General features: G+C 40.8%; 1 protein-coding gene across 1 annotated transcript in view; it reads right to left on the minus strand.

Moving 5' to 3' along the window:
- The window catches only part of DROSHA (drosha ribonuclease III), a 417,719-nt gene that overhangs the window by 211,066 nt on the left and 179,989 nt on the right, over positions 1 to 26,664 (minus strand). The window contains exons 15-17 of the mRNA XM_068236738.1: positions 24,710 to 24,809; positions 20,495 to 20,602; positions 3,035 to 3,142 (exon numbers count right to left, since the gene is read on the minus strand). Of these exons, the coding sequence (XP_068092839.1) occupies positions 3,035 to 3,142; positions 20,495 to 20,602; positions 24,710 to 24,809 (316 nt within the window). The remainder of the gene's footprint in view (positions 1 to 3,034; positions 3,143 to 20,494; positions 20,603 to 24,709; positions 24,810 to 26,664) is intronic.

Genomic DNA, 26,664 nt, shown 5'->3' on the forward strand with positions numbered 1-26,664 from the left:
ATGCATACTAAGTAGTAAAAGAGTACAAGCCTAATGCCAAGAATACATGGTAGGTTTGTACCGCTCGATCGAGCCATTAGATGGCTCGATTGATAATTTCCGACATGTCCGAACACCTGCCGGATCGATTTCGCGCACGATACCGCGGGCGGGACAATGAAAAAAAGTTAAGGAAAACAAGCAGAAGATAAGAGAATCGCCCGCGGGGACGAGCGGGAATTGATCCGGCGGCATAATCGAGTGGTACAAACGTACCGTGTATTCCTGGCATAACACTGTGGCCGACCTGTATGTAAGGTGGTATGCCGGATTATGGCGAGAAAAACAATATGTGGATCAATATTTGAGGTGAAGGATGTACTGGCAACTTTTGCATAATGGTTGGAGGATTGAATAATAGCCGACCACTCCCCCCTGTATTGCTGACATAAGGAAGTGAAGAACGGGAAGCAGTATCCGTCATTTGCTTTGAAAAAGCCCTGTGGGCGGTGCAAAACGCATAAACAGGAGGCGGGGACCAGCACAGTGAGCTCTCACGTTGGCGCACTCTAACCTCTGCTCTATACGGAGACCCAAAACCCCGGACGGCGGTGATAAACAGAGGAGAGCAGTGTGGATTTAAGGGACGCCTTTCCGCAAAGTCCCGAAGATGCACATGATGTGGGGGAGGAAGACCCTTGGAGGTGTTTGTAGTGACTAACGCTACACTGAGAAGCCTACACTAGTGGACACACATCCTCTGGCACCAAGAAGTAAGATCTGCAAAAAAACGGTTAAACCGATGATATTCATGCACATAAGAGATGGTGCAATAGCTTTGCAATATAGAGACATTATGAATACCCCATTGAAGTCCATTTAACATATGATAACGGACTTATGGCGAGTGTTTTAAAGGGGAAGTAACCAGTAAAAGTATAATTAGATACAGGATCTAGATCAAGCCCGGGAGAAGGGGGGGACTTAGTAACGAATATTGAGCAGCTAAGAGGGAAGTGTGTATGTGAGGCCTCGGTGTGTGTCGTTGGTGGGACCACACATGACCAATATTGATTGTGGTTTGTCCATTTTTTGCATAGGCTTTAAGCTGGACAATTTGGACAGACCAATTACAATCTGTGGTCAGTGGTACAATTTATGAGATACTCATTGTGCTGATCCATGTTTTTATATGTCGTTTTGACCATTAAGATTGTGAAATCTGTCACGCAATAAAATTTTGAACTTTTTGATGCACATGTAGCAGCACTGGTTATACATTTTTTGTTTGGTGGACAATACAGGTCCTTCTCAAAAAATCAGCATATTGTGATAAAGTTCATTATTTTCTGTAATGTACCGATAAACATTAGACTTTCATATATTTTAGATTCATTACACACAACTGAAGTAGTTCAAGCCTTTTATTGTTTTCTTATTGATGATTTTGGCATACAGCTCATGAAAACCCAAAATTATTATCTCAAAAAATTAGCATATTTCATCCGACCAATAAAAGAAAAGTGTTTTTAAAACAAAAAAAGTCAACCTTCAAATAATTATGTTCAGTTATGCACTCAATACTTGGTCGGGAATGCTTTTGCAGAAATGACTGCTTCAATGCGGCGTGGCATGGAGGCAATCAGCCTGTGGCACTGCTCAGGTGTTATGGAGGCCCAGGATGCTTCGATAGCGGCCTTAAGCTCATCCAGAGTGTTGGGTCTTGCATCTCTGAACTTTCTCTTCACAATATCCCACAGATTCTCTATGGGGTTCAGGTCAGGAGAGTTGTCAGGCCAATTGAGCACAGTAATACCATGGTCAGTAAACCATTTACCAGTGGTTTTGGCACTGTGAGCAGGTGCCAGGTCGTGCTGAAAAATGAAATCTTCATCTTCATAAAGCTTTTCAGCAGATGGAAGCATGAGGTGCTCCAAAATATCCTGATAGCTAGCTGCATTGACCCTGCCCTTGATAAAACACAGTGGACACCCACCAGCAGCTGACATGACACCCCAGACCATCACTAACTGTGGGTACTTGACACTGGACTTCAGGCATTTTTGGCATTTCCCTCTTCCCAGTCTTCCTCCAGACTCTGGCACCTTGATTTTCCGAATGGCATGCAAAAGTTGCTTTCATCCAAAAAAAGTACTTTGCACCACTGAGCAACAGTCCAGTGCTGCTTCTCTGTAGCCCAGGTCAGGCGCTTCTGCCACGGTTTCTGGTTCAAAAGTGGCTTGACCTGGGGAATGCGGCACCTATAGCCCATTTCCTGCACACGCCTGTACACGGTGGCTCTGGATGTTTCTACTCCAGACTCAGTCCACTGCTCCCGCAGGTCCCTCAAGGTCTGGAATCGTTTTTCCTCCACAATCTTCCTCAGGGTCCAGTCACCTCTTCTCGTTGTGCAGCGTTTTCTGCCACACTTTTTCCTTCCCACAGACTTCCCACTAAGGTGCCTTGATACAGCACTCTGGGAACAGCCTATTCGTTCAGAAATTTCTTTCTGTGTCTTACTCTCTTGCTTGAGGGTGTCAATGATGGCCTTCTGGACAGCAGTCAGGTCGGCAGTCTTACCCATGATTGCAGTTTTGAGTAATGAACCAGGCTGGGAGTTTTTTAAAAGCCTCAGGAATCTTTTGCAGGTGTTTAGAGTTAATTAGTTGATTCAGATGATTAGGTTAATAGCTCGTTTAGAGAACCTTTTCGCGATATGCTAATTTTTTGAGATAGGAATTTTGGGTTCTCATGAGCTGTATGCCAAAATCATCAATATTAAAACAAAAAAAGGCTTAAACTACTTCAGTTGTGTGTAATGAATCTAAAATATATGAACATCTAATGTTTATCAGTACATTACAGAAAATAATGAACTTATCACAATATGCAAATTTTTTGAGAAGGACCTGTATTGTATTGTATTGTATTGTATTGTATAGGGATTACCAGTGTAGCTCCTCTCATTTGAGTGGTGCAATTGCAAAAACAGGGAAGGACACTCATATATATTTTTGCTGCAATTAAAGAAAGCCAGACTGTAGTATTTACTCACCTGCAGCAAGCAGCGATCTTTAAACACATATCCAGTTAAATTATCGAGATGCATCAGGCACTTGTGGTAGCGGATGTGATGGGTCAGCACTGGCAACATCATTGCATGCTATAAAGAAAGGAGAAGGTTATTAAATCTTTACAATTACAAAAACAATAATGCAGTTAAAAACAGTATATCTTAAAGACCGGTCGATAATGGTAAAATTCCACCATATTATGCAGCAAACATCTCAACACCTTTTGAAGAGTATGAGCCTCTGAAACTGATACATAGAACATCAAGGTTACTGCTCCAGACATACTTATAACAAATTGGATTTCCTTAAAAATAAAGAACTCTTCCTTTGTCATATCACAAAACATAAGATATCAGTTAATAGGCAGTGCATAATGATGTACCCTGCCACTGACATAAGTACTAAAAATGCAACAGTCAAGCCATACAAGCAGTATCTTACTTCTACTGAATATAAAAGTAAACCTCTGCCAGAAGGCTTATTAAAATGTGCAAAAAACGGATTAAACTGTTAAACCGAATTTTCCTATTTACTAAGGTAAAAGACACCCTGCTGTAGTCAGCCTTCCAAAGTGTAAAGATATTAGAAAGAAATATTGCAGATTCGGGCTTGTCTACACTGACAAAATGTAAGGAGTATATCGGCCAACTAAAACCGAATATTCAGAGGTTTGGGGTGAGAAAAAACAAATAACTTGGCCTATTTTTAAATGTGCTCAGAAGTACGTATAACTGTGTATTCCAAAGTCTGAATTACTCTCCACAGAGCTTCAAAGAGTGTTTTGTTTTGTCTTTAATGGTGAGTACACACGGGATACAACTGTCGCCGCAGCCACGTGGGACCTGGCGACAAATTGTCGCCGAGCTGTCGCGCACACGTCCCCGGTGTGCTAGCGACAAGCTACAACGGTTCCCCAATGTGTACGTACCATAACTGTTCCTCAGAGGAGCTCTTAAGGTGGTCATGCGCCATACAATTAAAAGATCCAATTTTTCAACAATTTGATAATCTCGATCTGTTGTCCCCCAAAAACTCAAGAGCTTTTCTTTGTTTTCATTATTGTAAGGAGAACAGAGGCGCCAACAGAATAAAATATATCTAAAAACTTTAAAATTCCTCGGGAGGCGGTGATGGACTCATCTCCCCGAAGCAGACATGATACTGTCGGTTTTAGTAAAAACACATTTATTTATATACTCCAACATACAGCGCAACATGTTTCACGGGTATATTCCCGCTTCTTCAGGCAATAATTAACAGGAGTACACACAGTGCAGTCTTTAGGTCACGATAAGCGGTACGTGTGAACACAGAGGTGCCAGGCTTAGTACCAGACCACATTGGTTACGTGCTCCTATTTATTGCCTGAGGAAGTGGGATATACCTACAAAACGCGTTGCACCTTGTTCGGAGTATGTAAATAAATAGTTTTTGCCTGAAACTGCATTTTTGTGTCTGCTTTGGAAGGGTTAAGTCCACCGCTACCTACTTCATTTTATTTATTTTAAAGAAATAATACAGTTTTTACTCTTTTTGCGCCTCTGTACTACCAAAACAGAAAAAGAGAGCATACTAAGCAGTCTCCCCGACTTCATAGGACCAAAACTAGTTGTTTAGATTATGCATCAGTGACCTCAATCTTGTATACTTTTTACGTGCACTTCATTCTAAAGCGGATGACAAAGCCCTTAGAGCAAACAAAATGAAATAAATAAAACAAAAAACAGATACATACCCAAGAAGAGTGAAGCCTCTGCTTTGTTTGATCAGCTAATAGATTTGCAAAGCTCTGATTTGCTGTTATCACATCCTGCTTTCACACATGATCATGACTAGCGAATCAGACTCATGCATGTATATTACCTGACCAAACTGATCACATGCTTCTCCATGAGTTCTAGACATATCACTTTTCCCATGTCCTGCTGGAGAGCAAGGTTGCTACCCAGGATCTTCATTTAAAACACGACTGTGTTCCTCTTCATGCCTGAGCGCAGTCATGTTGTGCCTGTGCCTGTGCATTAAAATGGAGCTGCTCATGTTAGGGGATACGGCTTACTGTGCAGGCCTGGCTGTACTCACACAGGCACAGTACAGATGCACTTGTACACAGCGGAGATTGCAGCCACCATAACAACCAACAAGCTCTTGTTGGATTTATTTCGGGGGTCTGCACACAGCAACAGTGAGGATGTGGAAAGTCTCTGTGGGGTCCAAAGCATTCATTCTTCTTAGGAAAGTATATATACATATTCATTTTATTCTGCTTCAGGGACACTTTTTTTTTTGTTCTTTTCTCCCCCTCCCCCCTCCCCATTTAAAAAAAAAATGCTTGTGAGAGAGTACATTTTTTTTTACTAAAGTAGCAGTCTACACTTAAGGTGCGTACACACATGCGACTATAGTCGTTTGAACGACAATCGTTTAAAAAAAAGCAGCCAACGACTATTAAGTCGAACGATGGACGAGCTAGATCGTTAAAAACGAACGATCTAGCTTGGCGGATTTTTTCCAACGACGATCGTTTGCAAAAGTAGTACATCGTTGGAAACGGTCGTTCGTACTAGACTTGACATGCGCATTTCACTATTTCTCCATGGAACTTTTCATTTTTATGCGCAGGCGCAATAGTTGCTTTTACGTGATGTAACGTTCGTTCTAACGACCTGATCGTTACACACCTTTTAAAACTAACTTTACTTAGGTCGTTCTTTAACAAATTAAAAGTTTGTTTGTCGTTGACAACGAACGATCGTTGTCGCATGTGTGTACGTAGCATTAGTGTCTTATATCTACCAATATTATTGGTGAAATCAAATTCATAATGAGGACATCTATTTTAAAATGTGTATTTACATTTTACAGAATGTCACAGCTTTTTAACACATCAGGTTATACATAACAGCTTGAACAAGCTAGGCATTGTTTACTGTTAATTTTTGCACTATACATAGCTGAACTAAAGGGGTTACTTATTGTAAATGAAAGTGGAATCTGGTAAAAGACATGTAAATGAATTTATCAGAACATTTCTTTTGTTCTCATCTCCTGCAGATGTTTCTTGCAGTTTCTCTGATTTGTGGCATCTTTCAGTTTTGAACACAGAAGGAAGTATAGCATGTGATATATGCACAAGCATTTCAAAGAGGTAATCGTAGATCAAAAGTAGAGACACCATAGCATAGCCTACTGATTATTTACTGAAGATAGGTTTACTTTTCAGTCGAGGGACCCAACACACTACAGGGGGGAGCCTAGTTCAGGTGTGCTTAAGGGTTTGTTCATACTTTAAATGTGAAAACGTACATAAAATTATATATAAATGTTAGTGTGTTTTTGTTTGTATTGCAATGCAGCTTTTATGTGTATGTTTTAAGAACACACACTTTTAATTAAAATTTCAGCTTAAATCTATTGAAAATTCACGGAAACCCAAGTATTGAACTGCTCAATGCAGTACCATCAGTACCCAACCACTCCTTCCCCGCCCCCATCGCACAGAGATGTCTGATCAGACTTGTGACTCAAACTGTAAAAAAAATATTGAAAGTCAATTGTTTGGATATGTGGGAGCAATAAATCATTAGCTAGTGTTTGAATCGGACATAATGCGTTCATAAAATTTGACACATATATGACGAGCTTAAAGAGGACCCGAGAGATATACAGAAGCCTACATATTTATTTCCTCTTTAATAATGCAAGTTGCCTGGTTGCCCATTTGATCCAGTGTCTCTAATACCGTTAGCCATATACCATTAAAGGACAACTGTAGCGAAAGGGATATGAAGGCTGCTACATTTATTTCCTTTTAAACTATACCGGTTGTCTGGCAGTCCCTGCTCGTCAATTTGGCTGCAGTAGTGCCTAAAAATAACACCAGAAACAAACATGGAGCTAATCGTGTTGATCTGACAATAATGTCAGAAAGTTCAAAAATGCACAATGTGGATGATCCTATAGATTGTATGTGTGAAGGTATATGTGTGGTAGTTCCCATCAAGCATAGTGTGAGAGTAATTGCAGTCCACAATGTATGATTTTAAAACCTTTTAATTAGTGTGTGGTGATTTTGCGCAATATTGAAGGCTGCTTAAAGGAATACTATCGATTCACATATTTTTTCAATTGACACAGGAATTGTTTGGGAAGTGCTGCTAAGTACTGGTGTATACATTTTAGTAGCAACTTCTCTGTTTACTGTTATCAAAATACTTTCAAGGTTTACTGACGCCAAAACTGACGGCTGACTGAGCCATGAGGAGAGGGGAAATTCCCCTCACACTTGATCAGTTAACTCTATGTGTAGCTCTGTGCAGTGGCGTAGCTAAGGAGCTGTGGGCCCCGATGCAAGTTTTACATCGCCCCCCCCCCCCCCCCCCAAGCACTCTATACATAACAATTGATACGGCGCACCAAAACCTGCCAATGGCAACTACAGTGTCAGAGGTGCAAGAAGAGGATGGGGAACAATTTGTTAATGATTACTACTATTCAAAGTATCTATAGAAGTGATTATTATGAGCACAGGACCAATAGAGAGCAAATACTGCAATTGAGGGAGTGCCCTTCGGGGCCCCTCTGGCCCAAGGGCCCCGATGCGGTCGCAACCTCTGCAACCCCTATTGCTACGCCCCTGGCTCTGTGTGTGACAGAGAAGAGAGCTCCCAACAGCTACAGCTCCTGTGTCCTGTGTTTCTGACTGACCTGTCTGAAGGAAATGTAACTAATTGTCACAGCTTTTTCATATTGTTTTTGCTTTCAGAGTTTGATATGTTTGATATTTGCTTTCTGTAGTCTGATATGCAACTCTGGCTGTGCATTGAAGCAGACACTCCTTCTGCAATTGATTTGTCCCAATATAGCTAATTCCTACCCTCAATGAATTAAAGCTTTTGCCTCTGATATTTAACATGAAAAGTAGGAAAATGTTTACACAGCTACTTAGACATTATTTGCACATTGTCATTTTAGAACACTTGGGTATCGATAGTATTCCTTTAATAAAGAATTTTGTTCTTTGGAATACTGAGGTCTAGATCCACCTTCTGTCTATTGATATAATAATGTCAGAAAGACCTGATCTGCTGCATGCTTGTTCATGTATTAGAGGCAGAGGAACCTGCAGGCAATTTTAAAAGGAAATAAATATGGCAGCCTCCATATCCCTCTTGTTACAATTGTCTTTTAACAAGCATGCAGACCAGGTGCTCTGCTTTGAGTCTGACTGGATTAGCCAAATGCTTGTTTCAGGGTTGTGACTCAGACTCTACTGATGCCAAAAGATCAACAGTCTGCCAGGAAACTGGCATTGTTTGACAGGAAATAAATATGGCAGCCTCCATATCACTCTCGCCTCAGATTCACTTTAAGGTATATATAGTATCATGCAGCCTTGTCAATCCAAATTCACTTAATACTCTGTTTAGTTTCTAACTACTCCCTGTTGAAAACAGCAGTGATCCACAAAACATGAGATTTATCTCTGCAAGTATGATAATCTATCCATAAATGTGTAACGTGGCTCTAAGAACAAAACTAAGCGTGTTCAAACAAGGATAAACTACTCAAAGTGCATTAATTAAGGCGCAGAAATGGACTTAGGTCGTCACTTCAAATGCAAAAATAGGGATTTGCACCTCATTGAAATTTGCAAGTTAACAGGCTTTCCATATTGCTTCATGCTTCAAGAGCCCCCAGATGGTTCCACAATAAGTCCCCATGAAACAGGATTTTATTTGTGCATAAATCTCATTAATTTTAAATATACTGCCATGATGTCACAAACATTTTCCTCTTGCCATTGAAGAAACAGAAAACTGGTTATACGTCCACAGCACAGTTTGTTTACATATGGGGAATGTCTCTAACACTGACTCTATGGGAGATGTGCACATCTGCCATCAGCCTTAACTGCAACAAGTAAGGTATGAAGGATAAGCTGGAAACATATTTGCAGAAATAAAGGCTCCCTGGTTGTCCATGTAATCAGTAAGATGCCATCAGTCCCATGATCTGCAAAATATCAGATACCTGGGAATAAACTGATCAGTCTGCTTGAATCGCAGCACCCCAAGACTCTCTGGTTAAGAGACAACACAACGAATGACATTGCATCTGATAGACAGCACAATACAGGAGCTAAGCTTTTTAGCCAATTCAAAACTTTTTTTTCCTAAACCAATCGTGCTAAATAATAGCTCTTCACTGCATCTCCATTTAGGTCCACTGTAACAGATATACAATCAGAGAATAAAGACAAAAAGGAGAGAGTATATAAAGGTACAATGACTTTGAAGATATTCTACAAGGGATTTTCCAATAACTGAAAATACAATATTGGATCCAACAGTAATATTTGACAAACCCTTTATTCTTTAATTGTATAGAATACTGAACACCAGCATAAAAGCTGCTGTCACTGCTCTCAGAAACTGTAGAAATGTCTTTTTATATAAAAGTGACATTGCTCTGTGATAACATTGATCTATTCTAAAGGCTGGATTTCTAATTTAAATGGAATCTCTCTGAAAAAAAACAAACTCAAGGTCCTTCTGAATAAAAATGCAAGTAATTGTGAAGGTCAGTGTCTTTTCTTTGTATCCTGAAAAATGACTTGCTGTAAATGTAATTTCTCCAAGACCATACTGTTTTAAGGCATCCAAATATTTTTCATTAAAGTTAAATTTGAAAATGTTGCAAAATCTATCGATGTGAACATACAGTTACAAACAGCATGTAAAGACAATGGATGGTATAATTCCTGTATTATTAATACAGTACAATTGCTTAATTAGGAAAATACAACGCATTTAAAAATCTGTATTTGGGTGGTGTGACACTTGCAATGTTTACAAAGTTAAAAACATCTTGCTTTACTGCTTTAATTAACAGGACTCTAACATTATAGTAAACAAGTCATCTGATCCAACACCTTATATGATAGAAAAGCGCGAGTGAGATAAAGAGGAGTGAGTGATTCCTACTGTGCACTGCATTACACCAAGGCATTTTAATTACAAAACACATGAGTCCTGCCAGCAGGGAGAGCACCACATGAGCATGACATATTCATTTATAATATTTTAAATTATACTAAATTATTGTTAAACATTTGTTAATATGGTACTAGGTTTTTAGAGCAAAGTGTAAAACTCTTACACTTTAACAGAGAGTGTAAGCTTGGCCATAGCCAAGCCACACATGTATGGGTAAAGAATCAACGTTAATGTTTGAAAACTATAAGGGAATCCCTTCATCAATGTACAGTGCCTTGCAAAAGTATATTCTGAGTTTGCCAAAAGGCTTGCGGGCGAGTCCTCAGATGTATGGGGGAAGGTGCTCTGGTCAGAAGAAACTAAAATTTAACTTTTTGGCGACCAAGAAAAATGCTTTGTCTGGCACAAACCCCCAAGAACACCATTGACAACGTGAAACATGGTAGTGAAAGCATTATGCTGTAGGGATGTGTTCAGCAGCAGGGACTGTAAAACTGGTCCAAACTTGAGAAAAAAAACCATGGATGGTGCTAAATACAGGGATATTCTTGAGCAAACTCTGTGTCAGTCTGCCAGTGATTTGAGACTAGGACGAAGGTTCATCTTCCAGAAGGACAATGACCCAAAGTATACCGCTAAAGCAACACTTGAGTGGTTTAAGTTGAAACATTTAAATGTGTTGGAATGACCTAGTCAATGTCCAGACCTCCATCCAATAGAGAATTTGTGGTCATACGAAGATTGTTGTTCAAGTTAAAGCCATATATCATGATGGAGCTGGAGTGGTTTTCCCATGAGGAATGAATAAAAATACTAGTGGCAAGATGTGGCAAGCTCATAGAGGCTTATCCAATGCCACTTGCAGCTGTACGTGCTGCAAAGGGTGGCTCCACTGACTTTAGAGGTAGTGAACAGTTATGCATGCTAAAGTTTTTACTTACTTGTCATATTTGTTGTTTGCTTCACAATAAACCAAATAATACATATTCAAAGCTTACGCATGTTCTGTCGATGGGATGGTGCAAACTCTCAAACAATCTTTTTTTATTACAAGTTATGAGGCAACAAAACATGAAAAATGCCAAGGGCAAGGCACTGTGTGAGGATCCGCGTGGCTGCCTGCGCAGGCAGGCAGCCTTTTGACCACTGTTCAGGTCTGCATTCTGCAGGTCTCTGGAAGAGACCTTTTGTCAGTTGTGCAGCTTGCTGCTGAGGAATTTGCATACGTTTGTCATGCAGGTTGCCTAGCCACATCCCTTGTGGGCTTGCTCTATAAAGAGCTATGTTTCCCACAGTAAGTTGCTGGTCATAAGAGTTAGTCCTGTGGAACACTCGCCTGGAGTGTCAGCCTTGCTCTTTGTTTGAAGATTAGCCTAGAGTAATTCCTGGGACTGCACTAGGCAGGTTTCCCTAGTACAGTTAGGATTTCATTATTTGTATTGCCTGTTCTGTCTGTCTGTGGGGTGCTAACCAGAGCAGCGGTTGTTACTGGTAGGCCCCTCTGTTCTGTTGTTGCCTTACTTGGATCGCACTCGCTCTGACGGAAAGAGCAGTGGATTGTATCTCTTACGTATTCCTGTTTTCGTGTGTCTGTCTTGTCTGCTACGAATGCTTGCTGGAGGCTCGGTGAGGAAACCATTAAGCAAGCGCTCGCATCCTCTGTTTTATGTTTGTCTGTCGGTGGTTAGTTAGGCGTGCTTGTCCCTGTTGTGCTTATCACGCGGGGTCCGCGCATAAACGCGTGCACTGTTGCGAATGAGTGCGGTGTTCGCGTTTAGTTAGCGTTTGTTATTTTCCTTATCTCCTCATTGTATGATTTGCTGTGCCTTTGCTACTCTCATGCTCTGCCTTGCTGTAACCTTGTGTCACCTCTGGCAATCGCCTCTCCCACGATTGTGTTCCTATTTCATATCTGCTGTTGTGTATGCACCGTCGCGGGTTGGCGACTAGTTTGGTGCACACACATACAATCTGTCCCTTTGCTCAATCTCTTTCAGGGCTATCTTGCCCTGCGTCTCTTCCCTTCGTGCAATTCCTGTCTGGCGTGTGTGGCAGGGCAGAGGAGCTTTTCCTCTGCACTCCACAGCTCCCCCTGTCGACAGAAATTTCCCTCTACAGGTGCATTGCACCTTTTGCTGGGTTCCCGCAAATTATACGCTTGTGGAGGATTTCCGCAGTGTCAGCGCACGTCTTGTGCGCTGATCATGGAGAGAATTCCACAATCATTACACACTGTAAATACCATTTATATTTTGATGATGGAAAAACTTGCATCTCTGAAACATTTTTTTTTTTTTATGAAATACCACATTTGCAAGTTTTCTTTTGAATTGTAGGAAAAACACGAGCTCATCACTAATCATAATCATTCATTTTAAATCTCCCTTAAATATTGATACCTTTTTAAAGAAATTCTGACATTTAGGAAATATCTCCCCAATTGACCTTAAACTAAATATGATTATTGATTATGAAAACAGCATCAGGAAAAGTGGCCCATATGGAATTCACTTTTTCTCCTGAATTTTCTCCTTGGAGATCATTGTTTATCTTGTACCTAAGGTAACTATTTATATATTTTTTTGTCATTTTTTATAAGCATATCATTTATTTAGGTAACTATGGGAGAGGGTTGGAGGGTGAGGGTTCATTTTAAATGCATTTTTATAATAAAAAAACCCTATTTTTTACTATTTGACCACAAGATGTCCTTGCGCACTATTTCCTATTAATGTACTATAAGTACGCAAACAGGAAGTAATGCGTGGACATGTTACTTCGGAAGTTACAAATGAACGCAGCCTCTCATTGATGCTAGCGATTCTTGACACGAGGACTTAGATTACTGAATAGAAACCACGTTCCCATTCATCTCCCTTCCAACGGACGGCGACGAGTACCCATGCAGGAGCACGCGGTGGCCGTTTGCAGCAATAGAAGTATATCTACACCCCCAGGCAGAAACTTAAGTCCTGCAGGGAGTAGATATACTGCTGTGAATGGCATAAGTGGTTAATGTGCAATCTTGATATGGTTGTTTACGCTGCCATATATTTATGGTTATCGTTGTTCAATGGTTGTCATTGTTAACCAAGCTTTAACCTCAATGATGTTTTGAATGTCTGTATTATCACTTGTTCTTACCAACAAATAATGCTTGGTTTTGGAAAAAAGGCTTATGCATTCACTTGTATGTTGTCATCCTCAAAGTGTTTCTGCCACTGAAATACAGCCACAAAGCTAGTTGTTTCATCACTGTATGCTTGCCATAGCTTTTCAAGAGTTCCATAACCACACTTCTCAAGCGTAACACAAAATGCAATCACACACATCTGCCATACTCTCACAGAACTTATCACAATGCTCTCCACATCACTGCCACTCTCTCCGTCTCATGTATCAGTCCGCAGCACCCTTCTCAGTGTAAGGTGTAAACTTTGTCTGATGGCATTTTCATTCTCTGTGCCGTTTATCCGGGATCATCAAAAGGTTAAGGATGGCAGAAGAATAGGTGCTGTGCCTGCTTTACATACATGCTTTGTACTCTGAGTTTGCCCACTGGTCTCCGGAAACAGACAATGGAGGCAGCAAAGCTGCTCCACAGGGCAAGGCAAGAAGTAGGGTAATAAACTTACTTTTGTTAACTGCCACATGTCAAAGATTCGACTACAATTTTTCTACAATCGTGTATGCTGTAAAAGTGTAAACACTCAATGATTTAGTTGCATAAATAAAACCAAAATGAATAATTGTATGGGGGAATTTAATAAAAGTGTGTTTAAAAAAAAAGGATGGTCATATGTCAAAACCCAAGTTACGGATTTGCTACCCAACTATGCATTCAAAAGAAATCATTCACGGCAGGGGTAGAGACAACTGGCCGCAAATTAGGCACTATATTGGACCCACTTCCCTGCTGCCACCAGAGAGTTGGGGAGGATGTGAGGAGGCTTCACTTCCAAACTGGTTCCTTACCATACAGTTCCGCCAATTCTATAACTCCCTGCGCTCTGCAGGAAACGTACACAGGCGCCTCTCTCCGTTTGAGGAGCTCTGCTCTAGGGCCTCCAAGCCTCTTCACATACTCTCTCAAATCTATAAAATCTTAATTGCTGACTGTGGGGAGCTGGCCCTCCAAAAATTGCAGAAAACTTGGGAGAGGGATTTGGGTGGGGAAATTGATCAAGAGGATTGGGACAAGGCGTATGTCTTATCACATAAAATGTCTCCTTCAGTTCTAGCTCAGGAAAGTAACTTTAAACTATACGCCAGATGGTATAGAGACCTAGCCAGACTGGCTAAATTTGACGCCAACACTGCCGATACATGTTGGAGATGTGGGTCGGAGGTGGGCACTTATTTTCACATCTGGTGACAATGTCCTGCCATACGCCCTTTCTGGCAGAAAGTATTTGATTTGCACAAAATTTTATACCTTCAACCAATGCCATGTACTCCTGAGATGGGCTTACTTTCCATTATCCCTGGTTCATTGGCAGCAGCCAAGAAATCAGTCTTTAGATACCTCTTGATTTGTGCTCGGCTGCTTATTGCCAGAAACTGGAAAAGACAGACAGCCCCCTCTCTCCCTGATCTCATCAGCCACATAAACCATATAAAAAGAATGGATGATCTTCTCCTTTCTGCGCAAGACAAATATAACATATTTACCCTGAGATGGCTGGTATGGATTGATTTCTGTGATTCAGACGCTCTTCATACTTACCTGTCATAGGCACCCATGCAGGCTGACCTCCCACTGCTTCTGCAACTTACTACATAGATGCATCCCTCTGCATCTCATCTAGCCCTCTGGTATCAACATTTCTTTAGGTCAGCACTTTCTTTAGGTCCCCTCAGGGAAATGTACCCTTGGCCTTTATTTTCCTAGGTTATGCTATGAACATGTGTCTTCTCATTGTTTCCTGAGATACCCCCTGTTTTGCCTTCCCTGCCCTTCTTTCCCTCCCCCTCCCTTTCCCTCTCGCCCCTTTTTCTTCGCCTCCCCCCGTCATTTAAGCAAAATGGCAAATGATGTCAGTGGCAAAATGTTATTTCTCATGACAGCTTTTACTATGTAATTTTATCTGCAATTTGATAACATTTGTGTTCTGTAGCTTTAATCTCAATAAAACTGATTGTTGAAAAAAAAATAAATTTAAAAATAAGTAAAGTATTGTTAAAACGTTTAAAACTAGCAGTGTGGATTGGAGAGGTACTAGGACAAAGTGGCTAGATCTCTGAATATTCACTGGCTCCCTGTCCCCCTCAGAATTCAATTTAAACTGCTCTGGCTGGCATACAAATCCATCCTAACCCCCCATTCATACATCTTGAATCTCATCTGGAGATACTCCCCAACACTCTACAGATGTCCACTCCTCAAATGATTTGCTCACTCGCAATGCTCCATGAATTCTTTAGAGCAGCCCCTTCTTTATGGAATTCCCTCCCCCCATCGTCAACTCATTCAATCAGGCCTTAAAGCGGGATTGACACCATAAAAATCAATTTTAAACAGCAAATGGTCTTAGTGTATTAAATGATAAAGATGCCAACCCTGCATTCAAAACTTTTACTGCTGTTATGGTTTAAAGTTATCACATACTTTAGGAGCACTGGCCCTTTAATAGTCAGTAAAGCTGCATGCTGTGTTTTTTTAATCTATAATATATTCCTCTTCTTCCATTTATTTCCCTGCCCAGCTGCCTATCTAAAACACGGCCCTCTGCTCACTTGTGTCTACAAGCAAGGATGAGGTGACTCAGCGATTGGAGGAAATAAAAAAAAAAACATTAAGGGCAGAAATGACATCAGGATTTAGCCTCAGCTGTGGGCAAAAGACATGGTTCCCACCAGGAACAGAATTCTCTTCATTGAGGGCTGGTGCACACCAAAAACCGCAAGCAGATCCGCAAAATGCTAGCAGATTTTTAAACGCTTTTTTTTATTTTTATGAGGCGTTTTGCTAGCGTTTTGCGGATTGCTGCTGCGGTTTTCAGTATAGTAGATTTCATATATTGTTACAGTAAAGCTGTTACTGAACAGCTTCTGTAACAAAAACGCCTGCAAAACCGCTCTGAACAGGCGTTTTTCAGAGCGGTTTGCGTTTTTCCTATACTTAACATTGAGGCAGAAACGCATCCGAAATCCAAAAAATGCCTCACCCAGGCATTTTTCGTTTCTGCAAAACGCCTCCCGCTCTGGTGTGCACCACCCCATTGAGATACATTGACCAAGCAGATCCGCAGCCGCAAGCGGATCTGAAAACGCCCAAAAAGCCGCTCGGTGTGCACCAGCCCTCACTATATAAAATTCACTGAAATCAAAATGTGGACAGTACAATACATGTGTTATGTATATGTACATAAGTTCCCTACTGCATACCTGCCATCTTCATAACTCCATCGCCCACTCATAACTTACACCCCCATTATGTGTCCCTCTCCCCCACCCCTTAGATTGTAAGCCTATTCGGCATGGCTCTCCTTCCCTGTGTGCTCTCCTGCACCATATGAATTTAGAGACCCATCAGCTACATATATCCTTACATTGTTCCATCCCCATTTTGAGTACCATTGTTGAATGCTATAACTTCCCTTTGTAACATTGTCTAATGTAAAGTCTCCTCTGTTGTACAGCACGCCATAATATGTTAGCTCTTTATGAATAAAGTTTAATGTTAATATTAGTAGACATCCTAGGTGGGAGTTCCAATTTAGTTTTCTGATACACTAATGCTGGATACACACGGTGCGCTCCCGCACTCGATGCGCCCGTCGATTTGCGTCGACTCGATTATTTCCGGCATGTCTGATTCACGTTTCGATGGATCGTTAGTTCGATTTGGCATACTTTACATGTAAATCGACCTAACAATCATCGAAATGCGCTCGGAAATAATCGAGTCGATGCGAATCGACGGGCGCCTCGAGTGCGCGAACGCACCGTGTGTATCCAGCATTCGTTGGACTGAAACCTGTGCTTTATTTTTTTTTGTCATTAAAGTTCATGAATACCTTAAAGGACCACTGTCGTGAAAAAATGTAAAATACATGTAAACAATACATATAAGAAGTATGTTTCTTCCAGAGTAAAATAAGCCATAATTGTTGTCACTTACAGTAGGTAGTAGAAATCTGATAGAACCGACAGGTTTTGAACTAATCTATCTCATGGGGGATTCTCAGCAAGGCTTTTATTTTTTATGAAGACATTCCCTGAAAAGGATTTATACAATTATGCTGGACAGCCTCCCTGCTCAAAGTACACTTTTTTTTAGCAGTTGGACAGAGCTAGCCTGCTTACCTTTCTGGCCAGTAGTGTCCGAATCACACACCTCAAACAAACATGAAGCTAATCCAGTCAGACTTTAGCCAGAGCACCTGATCTGCATGCTTGTTGAGGTGCTGTGGTTAAAAGTATTAGATGCCGAGGATCAGCAGGACTGCCAGGCAATCTGCATTGTTTAAAAGGAAATAAATATGTCATCCTCCATATGTCTCTCACCTCAGGTACTTTTTCCTTTAACACATAGCTAAACCTAACTCTGTGGTTTTTTTATATCAAAATAAGCATTCCCTCACAACCTATTCTGTTAAGCTCAAGACACTACCCAATTATTGTCTTATACTAATATGTAAATCCTAGATCTTGTCTCTTTTTACTTTCCTCCTGAATGTGTACTTGTCAGCTTAAGCTGTCACCTTTCTTACCTCTAGGGGTATGCAGCAAAATGATGCAAACTGAAACAGTTCATCATGCTTGCCTGTCAAGTACTTTCTATAGCATGACATAGCGGTTTATGCTTTCAAGGTGAAAGGAACTCTTGCACTGTACCCCCTCTCTTCCAGCTCGCATCAAATACATTGACCAAGCCTAAACCTTGCCTAGATTACAATGGAAAGCTTTTTCATAAGTCCTATATTGGCGGCAATAACCAGAACACTATTAAGAAAGTCAGCTGTGATTCAATATATTCTCTTTAATGTCCCGTTAAATAGAGGGGCCATTAATTTTCAAATCCATAGAGTGACATTGAAAGCAGATCTGAATATTTTAAATCTTTTTGTTCATTCAAGACAATGCCGCTTCACCATTCTGTCTATAAAAAATGCCACTAATCTTCTAACCTCACATTCCTATAACAGAAGAAAACGCTATTTGTCCATCTACAGTAATTGAAGCAATATAAGATATACCGCAGATCATTATTAAGCTCTCTCATGTTGATAACTAAAAACTTGGTGATATTTTTGCACCTTCAAAAAGAACTCTACATAAGCATCTACAATCTATAACTACATTTGAGGTTTTGGCATATAAGCAAATGATTTTAAAGAAAAGCAATAGACAGTTGGATACAGACAGTATTTGATACCATTAGATACCATTAGAGACTAAAGGCAAGTACACACAAATAATTACTGTCGCCCACAAGGAAAAGGACTCAATCTCGCAAAGAACTGTTTGTGGCAGAGTTCTGTACAGATGCGTCCCGAGGCTACAGGCTAGCAACACTTATGTCATTATGGAGGAAGTCAGAGGTACCACGTCGGAGTGCAGCAGCATTGAACGGGCAGGGTGAGAAGTGGAACAATGGTCTCAACCTGCACTCAAACAAGACAATCCCCCAATCGGGATTCTCTCAGGGATGTATCAGAGCCACTGCCCACATGCTAGATTCTTGGCAAAGATGATCATGTCCGGCCGCCTCAGCTAGGAATTATGTAATGCATGTATGAGGCCCACATTTGCATTATGTAAAAACACAAGGCATAGTGTGCGCAATGGAGATGGAGCCTGCTCCTTCCCTCCTCACCAGTCTGCTTCCACTGCTGCACCCCCCACACAGTGCAGCATGCATCTTCCACCCATCATTGTTTCCTGACACCTCAGGTTACCCTTACCTATGGAGAGTTAACATGCAGTGGAGTTTGCAGGAAAGAGCTTTCCACTGCTAACTTTGCTATGTTTCAGTCGTTGTGCTCATCAATTTATTTGCTACCTCCAGTGTGTCTGCCAACTCATCAGAGTCCCAGCTGCAGTGTTTCCTGGTTCCCTACTCTGCTGTCAAAACCTCCAGGGTAACTCAGATCCCAATCTTCACTGCCGGCATCATTAATAAAGATGCAGATTAGAGCAATGCTGGAAGTGAAGGAAGTAGAGAAGAACCACAGAAGCACACTGGCTGTGAGCCAGAGGAGATGTTAGACATGCTTCAGATAGCATTTCTTCATTCTGGGAGGTGGATGGCTCCCCCAGTTAGTGGCAGCAGCCAGGGGAAGCTGCCTGCGTCCCCCCTTACTCCTAGGTCACACAAATTGCAAACACGTGCAAATGGACGCAATCCGCAAAAAGGTAGGTAATATTACCTTGAGGGGATGTTCTCACCCCCCCCCCCAATCGGTCAGATGCCACGCTGCCACACTCAGGGGGAGTGCAGTTGCAGCACTTCTAGTTAACAACCGTGCTTGGGCTGCTTTTTGGGGGGCATGAGGACACCTACACACACAGCACCCCTGTTGAGATGCAAACTATTTTGTGTGGGCTAAACCCTGCAGGGCCAAGCAGCATATTCTGGCAAGCAGATGCTTGTGCACATGCTGTGCCTTAAATTTGTCGAGAGACATTTCTGCAGCCATTATATAACAGGTGCTGCCCGGTTTGAGCGCACACACCTTTTTTTCCCCCAATAGTACTTTTCTTAGAATTACATGCACACCTCGTGGAGGAGTACCCTCTAAACATGCCCATGAAACTAGTTTAGCCATTTCCATCTCAGACTGGTAACAATCATAACTCCTTGAGCATCAGCAGAGATCTCGAGCAAAAAGACTTCAGTAGAAACATTAGTCAAGCAAGTTATAAAAAAAATTGTTCAATCACTTTTGTTTCCCATTTGCGCTCTCAGGCTCTTGAAGTATACATAAGTAACTTTTAAATGATGTTTGTCATAATGGGACTGTAGATAAGGTGTCTCATTATACCATGTACATCACTGCCATCGTGTTCTATAACCCCATGCTTTTCTGCATCAATTGCTGCATTCAGCTTCAATGAAAGCATAAAACTTGGTTTCAGCACAGTCTAGTGCTGCTTTATAAAAGAACATGTGAAATTGCCTTAGCATGCAGAGTAAAATCAAAATAATTAGCAGCTTCCATTAAAGTTGATTGGTGTGAGTTTGATAGCTGCTGTTCAACTACAAAGGTGTGAAATGGGTCTTTTTTACTCAAACACCATGTGGCCTTCAGCACTGATTCTTAAACATTGCATACCATGATAAATGTACAAGGCAGGAGTATCAAGTAGTGAGTGTAGCTATTGTGTTCACAAAAGCATACACCACAGCAAAAAGAAAATCAGGATCACTAGTAATACCAGAAAAGAAGCCCTCAAGCCTTGACTTATTAATATTAATTGGAAAGCTCCTGTGTTTACCTGGCAGACATCCGAGCGAATGCCAGTTTTCCAAAAGCCTTGGCTACTGAGTTCTACTGTTACTTCACGCCTCATTGTGTTCTTCTGTCTGATCTTCTGAAGAGCTTCCTAGTTAGATGAAGGGAAAATTGTTAGCTTGTGAAGTCTCTGGAAAAAAACAATGGAAACAGACCATGTGTGGTGGAGCTTATATCAAATAAATCTGTCTTAAAGAACACAAAGGCAGCGTGAGCCAGGCTCCCTGGATATATCACTACAGAACTGAAAAAAGTAATCATCTTAACTGTCTCTGGATATGTGCAGTGTGCTTTGAGATTTAAAACCCGAGCAAAGTAGGACACTAAAGTGTGTGAATCAACAAAATGTAGACTAATGAAAGGCCATACAGCTTTACTGCCTAACCAAAGTTATTCTGCATCCTACTGATGAATAAATGACTGAACAAAACATGCAAACAGGAAGGACAGACTACTGTCATGAGTACAGGCGGAAGTAATTTGTAAGCATTTGTAAGTTGAGTGCTGTGTTATACACAGTAAAACGTGGATAAATGATTTATTTTCAGAAAACTCTGGATTTGGACATGCAGTATAAACTATGTTTTGGTTTAGACTTTGTTTATGTTGCATGCAGTGTCTGCCGCTCCTAGCTTCTATTTGCTGAACTATGTCATTATGCTGCACTGCAGGTCCTCTGGTGCTCTGCTACTCTGACCTGTGGCCGCTTGCAATTGCCGCTTCACTACATACAAGTAACTGCTTTGCGACCCTGACCTGTGGCTTTTTGCAATTGTTGCTTCACTGCATACAACTTACTGTTTCACTGCTTTGTGCACCGTTTGCTATCTTTTGCTAAGTACTTATTGAACTATATAGGTTGCAACCCAAGTCTGGGATGGAACTTTTGCTGCTATAGGAACGTGTATGGTCACTGTAGGGACTCCTATGGAACTTTGCCCCTTTGTTTCCAGCATTTTTCAAAACTTTTTTCTTTTTTTTTTCTTCTTTTTTTTTTTAGATCTTCAGGGGGTTGTATGAGTGTGGAGTTGGTGGCCTGATTAACCACCACCAGTCCCTTACATAGTCTTATGTGTGTATGTCTTTTTTGATAAATAAAAATTATGATACTTTAAAATTATTATTTGTTGTTGTCTCCTGTTGCTTGCGGTATATACCTTGCTTTTTGGTCTCCTACAGGTGTAATCTAAGTTTTTGGTTGTTTTCAATGTACATTTAATGTGTTTTAAACAACATATACCAGGTCACACAATGCTGTAACATTTAACAACAAAAATATGTATTAAAGAAACAGTACTATATTCTGTAATTTGTGCATAAAGACTTTTTTGTATCTCAGAAACAATGTAACTCAAGTTGCTTGTAAGTAGGGTACCATGTAGTGATTACTGAATTAAGGGGAAAATTCAATCTTTGCAAATTCTGAAAAGAAATACAATTTAGCAAAGAAACTGGAAAAATAGTTTTAAACAGATAAGATATCCAAAGTCTCATGTTCACTTTTCAGCAATGCCTCCAGACTGCTAATGGCTGGACTTCTCTATTAAAGGCAAAGCATCAGTTTGACACTTATTTTGCGCAGTTCACTAGAAAAAAAAAAAAAACCCGCAGTTTGCCGATGGGCTGAAACTATGATTTCATTGCCATTACACAGGATTATGCTGCAAAGAAATTTGCCTAGTGGCGTGTTAGCATTTTTGCCTCTCAGCATTGTGCGTATGAATATTTTGTAACATCTGAATGAATTAAAAACATCTGTAAGGTTCTAATCACTGTTTATGTCTATTCTGTGAAGATGTGCTTCACTTACTGGTACCAAGCCAGGAAGTGAGGGGTCAAATCCAGTGGTGTAACTAACCAATTTTGTAATGAATTGCCAATTTGTGAAATAGAAGATAAGAGCGGTATGACCTGATTGACCACAAATACCATTAAATATAAACAAATACAAAACTAAATGTAATGAAATTATGTCAGCAAACTGCCCCATCAACCCCCCCCCCCCCCCATTACCCCAGATATTCCCTCAAATTATCCCTCATAGCCCAAAAATACTTGTAGCATCATATGTGCACATGGATAGGTCACTGACTGCACAGCCAACAAAAAGGGTTCAAGATAGGAAGAAACAAGCAGTCCAGCATGCTAATAAGGACTGAATCACCATATGATTGAAGATTTTAGTATTCAGTCATATATAAGTGAAGACAAACAGTTCACCCAGTATTGTTGCACTGATTCTATGATGGTAATGATAGCAAAAGGGCATGAGGGGCGATAACCCTCAACTCCTAGCCAACCATATAAGCTCCTGAAAGGGCAAGTTCAACATGCAACCAGTCCTGCGCAAATCCAAGCAACTGCCCTCAGCAGGTTGGCAGGTAAGTGATAAGCAGCAATCAGCAGTAAGCAGCCAGATAAGCATGAAACATATATACAGAGTTCAGCATGAAAGCAATTTTGCATCAAAAAACAAACACCGCCTGAATAGGCGTACAGTACTCAGCTTCTTTCAATGTGTCAGATTAGTGCTGTGCAGCAGTCAGAAGCATGAACGGAGTTCAGCATCAGTGAGTCCTGGATCGAAGCAGTGTAAGCCAAACTGGTCCACCATGTGCCGCAGGCTGATAACGCTTGGCATTTGCAGTGATTGCCCAGAGGGCTCTTGCTTAATTTTTTTAAAGTTTAATTTAAGTTCTTACTGAATTTACTATAATTTTGTAATGAATTAGCACTATTGAATGCACATATAGGCCTCGATTCACAAAAGGCTGTGCGATCAAAATTTCTGGTCAATAAAAAAACCGCATTCGGTATTTTAGACTTTTATGTGCTAATTCATAGAGATTTTCACAGGTGCCTTTGAAGTTCGGTAAATTACCGAAGCCAATTGAGCGGTAACAGCAAAAGTGTGGAGCTGTCCCTTTTGTTACATGCAGTGAGGGCATTACAATAGTAAGAGGCATCCCAACATCCCTTTAGAATGCATGTTTGTTATACTGCCTCTGCTCGCTCTGAATCTCTGTTTGCTGCCTGGGGCTAGAAATGTTTTGTCGCACAGAGAAGCCTCCTCCGATCAAAATCCGGTCAGGAGACAGGGGCTGTTTCTATTGGCTCCTTGGCTCCCTGCTCCTGTCAGTCACAGCTGTCTCTGCTTCTGCTTGTGTGAGTCACGGTTCTCAGCACAGACTCACACAGACTTTGCATTGTTAAGACCACACCAGAGGTGGCGGTAATTATCGTGGGTATTACCGCTTGTTAAAGGCTTTATGAATTGACATTTGCTGACATTTACTGACATGTGTTGAGGTATTTACCGCACAAGTCGGTAATTTAACTCACTGCTCGGTAATTTCAGTTTTCCCTGCTTGGTAAAGTCAGCTGTTTTCTGCATTACTGAATGCAGGCTCACCTGTCACGCCAGTGCAAATCCTACCGCCTCCTGTGTCCAGCATATTTTTAAGTTGCCACCACGAGTGTCTGTAACACGTGACACAACCACATGTACTGAGATCACTACATTTGGAGGTGTTATGTGGTACAGTCGCTTGTGGTGGCAACTCAAAACTAACTCAATACTGCTGGCAAGGCATTGGAGAGCTTGCCAGTCATAATCTACCATATTTGCACTGCATACAAACTAAGTGAGTGAGTGAGTGAGTGAGTGAGTGAGTGAGTGAGTGAGTGAGTGAGCGTGTGTGCGCGCATGTAGGGAGGAGGAGTGGGGAATAGGGTGAAGATTATCCAGGAAACTAGAGTGAATATGACATCTATTTGGTGCAAAGGAATGTGAGACTTAGCAAATAATTACATGAGAAATAGCAACAGCATTTAAATTACTCTGAATCTAATCCGATTCTAATTTTTACTTCCCAATGACCACATGAATAATCAGAATTAACAAATGCAATATGACTTTCACATTGCATCACTCTGTGACCTATCCGCAGCTACATTTCCACATCTAATAAATAGGAACTGCTCGGCACAAATTGCAAAACTGCTCAGACAAATAAATTAAACAAAATGGAATCTGAAAGGCAAGATAGTCCATTTTAAATATTTTCCAAATGAATTCTACATGGAGTAATTTGTGAGCAAACCCTTGGGATGCTAAGTGACAGTGCTACATGTCACGCTCTGCAGAAACTAAACTATACCTCATTAAATGTTCTTGGTGGGTAAAAATAAAATGTACCTCTCTCTGGACCAATTTCTGCTTATCAGCTTGTTTGACCTTTGGACTGTTGGCCAGTAGATGTCGTAGCTTTACATAACTTTTCCATAGCTTCTGGTACCTGTGCAGGAAAAAAGGGGAAAATGAGGCACATATGAGAAACACATTTTTTTATCTATTTGACCAACCAAAGGGTTTGTGAAACAGTTCAAGCCAATCTTGCCATTCACACTTCCCATATATCGGAGATGAGAAGGAGATACCCCTAATACTTGATTCAGCTTCTCAGCATCACCCATCTGCACAAGGAATGAAAAACGTTGCACTGCTTGATCATTATCCAAAGATCAGATACATGAAAAAGGAAGATGCAAAGCAGAAAAAAAAAGTATAACAACCTTAAAGGGGCACTACAGCGAAAAACTGTAACATTTAAAATATGTGCAAACATATACAAATAAGAAGTACATTTTTCCAGAGTAAAATGAGCCATAAATTACTTTTTTCCTATAATGTGGTGACTTACAGTAGGTAGTAAAAATCTGACAGAAGTGCCAGGTTTTGGACTAGTCCATCTCTTGATAGGGGATTCTCAGCAAGGCTTTCATTCTTTATAAAGATATTTCTGAAAAAGGATTTAAACAATGATGCTGGCCGGCTTCCCTGTTCCCTACTCAGTTTTTTGGCAGTTGGACAGAGCAACTGCCATTCACTAAGTGCTTTTGAAAATAAATATATCCCTGAGATTCCCCTATAAAGAGATGGACTAGTATAAAAACCTGTCACTTCTGTCAGATTCCTACTACCTGCTGTAAGTGGCAGGAACATAGGAGAAAAGTAATTTATGGCTCATTTTACTCTGGAAAAAAATGTACTTTTTATTTGTATATGTTTGCACATATTTTAAATGTTACAGTTTTTTCGCTGTAGTGCAGTAGTGTAAGTAAAGAAAGTACTGATCGAAAAAACACTTTAAAATGTCGCTGAGGAAAGCAGAGGAGTTAAAGAAATACTAAACACAAACATTAAACTTATGACATAAACAGAGGAACACCAAGAGCCCCAATAGTGTAGTATGTATTGACAAAGGGGATAATGACAAAGAGTAATAGTTGTTATACTCACAAACATGGGTCACCAATAGGCAACCACTGTAAAGGCAGGTGGGAAGATTATCCTGACCCCACTCAGGAATAAGAAGTCGCTCTCTGTAGATAGTAGAAAAGGGTCGCAACCCTCCACCCAGGGTGGATACAATATTATATAGGAGAGAACAGAGTCGCCAAAAGGATAAAATGGTTTTTAAAGGAGCTTAAAAGCAAAAAATTTGGTAATTAGAGGAGGCAGTGGTGGACTTACTTCCTCCATGCAGACACAACACGACTGTACATTCAGTCTATTTATTAACGAACTCCAGATAAGACAAAGCAACGCGTTTCACGGGTCAGTGCGTGCTTCCTCAGGCAATAGAAAAAGGAGTTACAGCATCTAGCAAAACAAACAACACTCGGTGCCTCTGTAGAGGCTTTTAAAGGGAACCAGAGAGGAAGCACCCTTGTGTATTTTACCATATATATCAGTAAGAACATTAGAGAAAACACTTACCATGCTCTCTGTTTCCTCCTCACTGCTAAAAGTGTCTGTTAATAGCAGTCACAAGAATCCCAGACTGAGCAATTAAATCTGGCTTTGCTGGGAATGATTATAGCTGAGTCATTATAGCAAAGCCACAAGGGGGCAGGCTTGGGCTTGAAATAACACCACAGAATACATACTTAGCTATAATCTTTCTGTAGCAAAGCTAGAAGGAGCAGCCTGACTTCTCAGTCGAGGATTCTTATCAGACGTGATAACAGTCAGATTACACAGAGAACAATGAAACAAAGGGCAGATTAGGTGTTTACTGTCATGTTCCCACTGATTTATAAGGTAAAATACAAGAGAGTGCTTCATCTCTGGTTCTCTTTAAGCTCCTT

This window comes from Hyperolius riggenbachi, chromosome 5 (assembly GCF_040937935.1).
Source record: "Hyperolius riggenbachi isolate aHypRig1 chromosome 5, aHypRig1.pri, whole genome shotgun sequence".
Lineage (NCBI taxonomy): Eukaryota > Metazoa > Chordata > Amphibia > Anura > Hyperoliidae > Hyperolius > Hyperolius riggenbachi.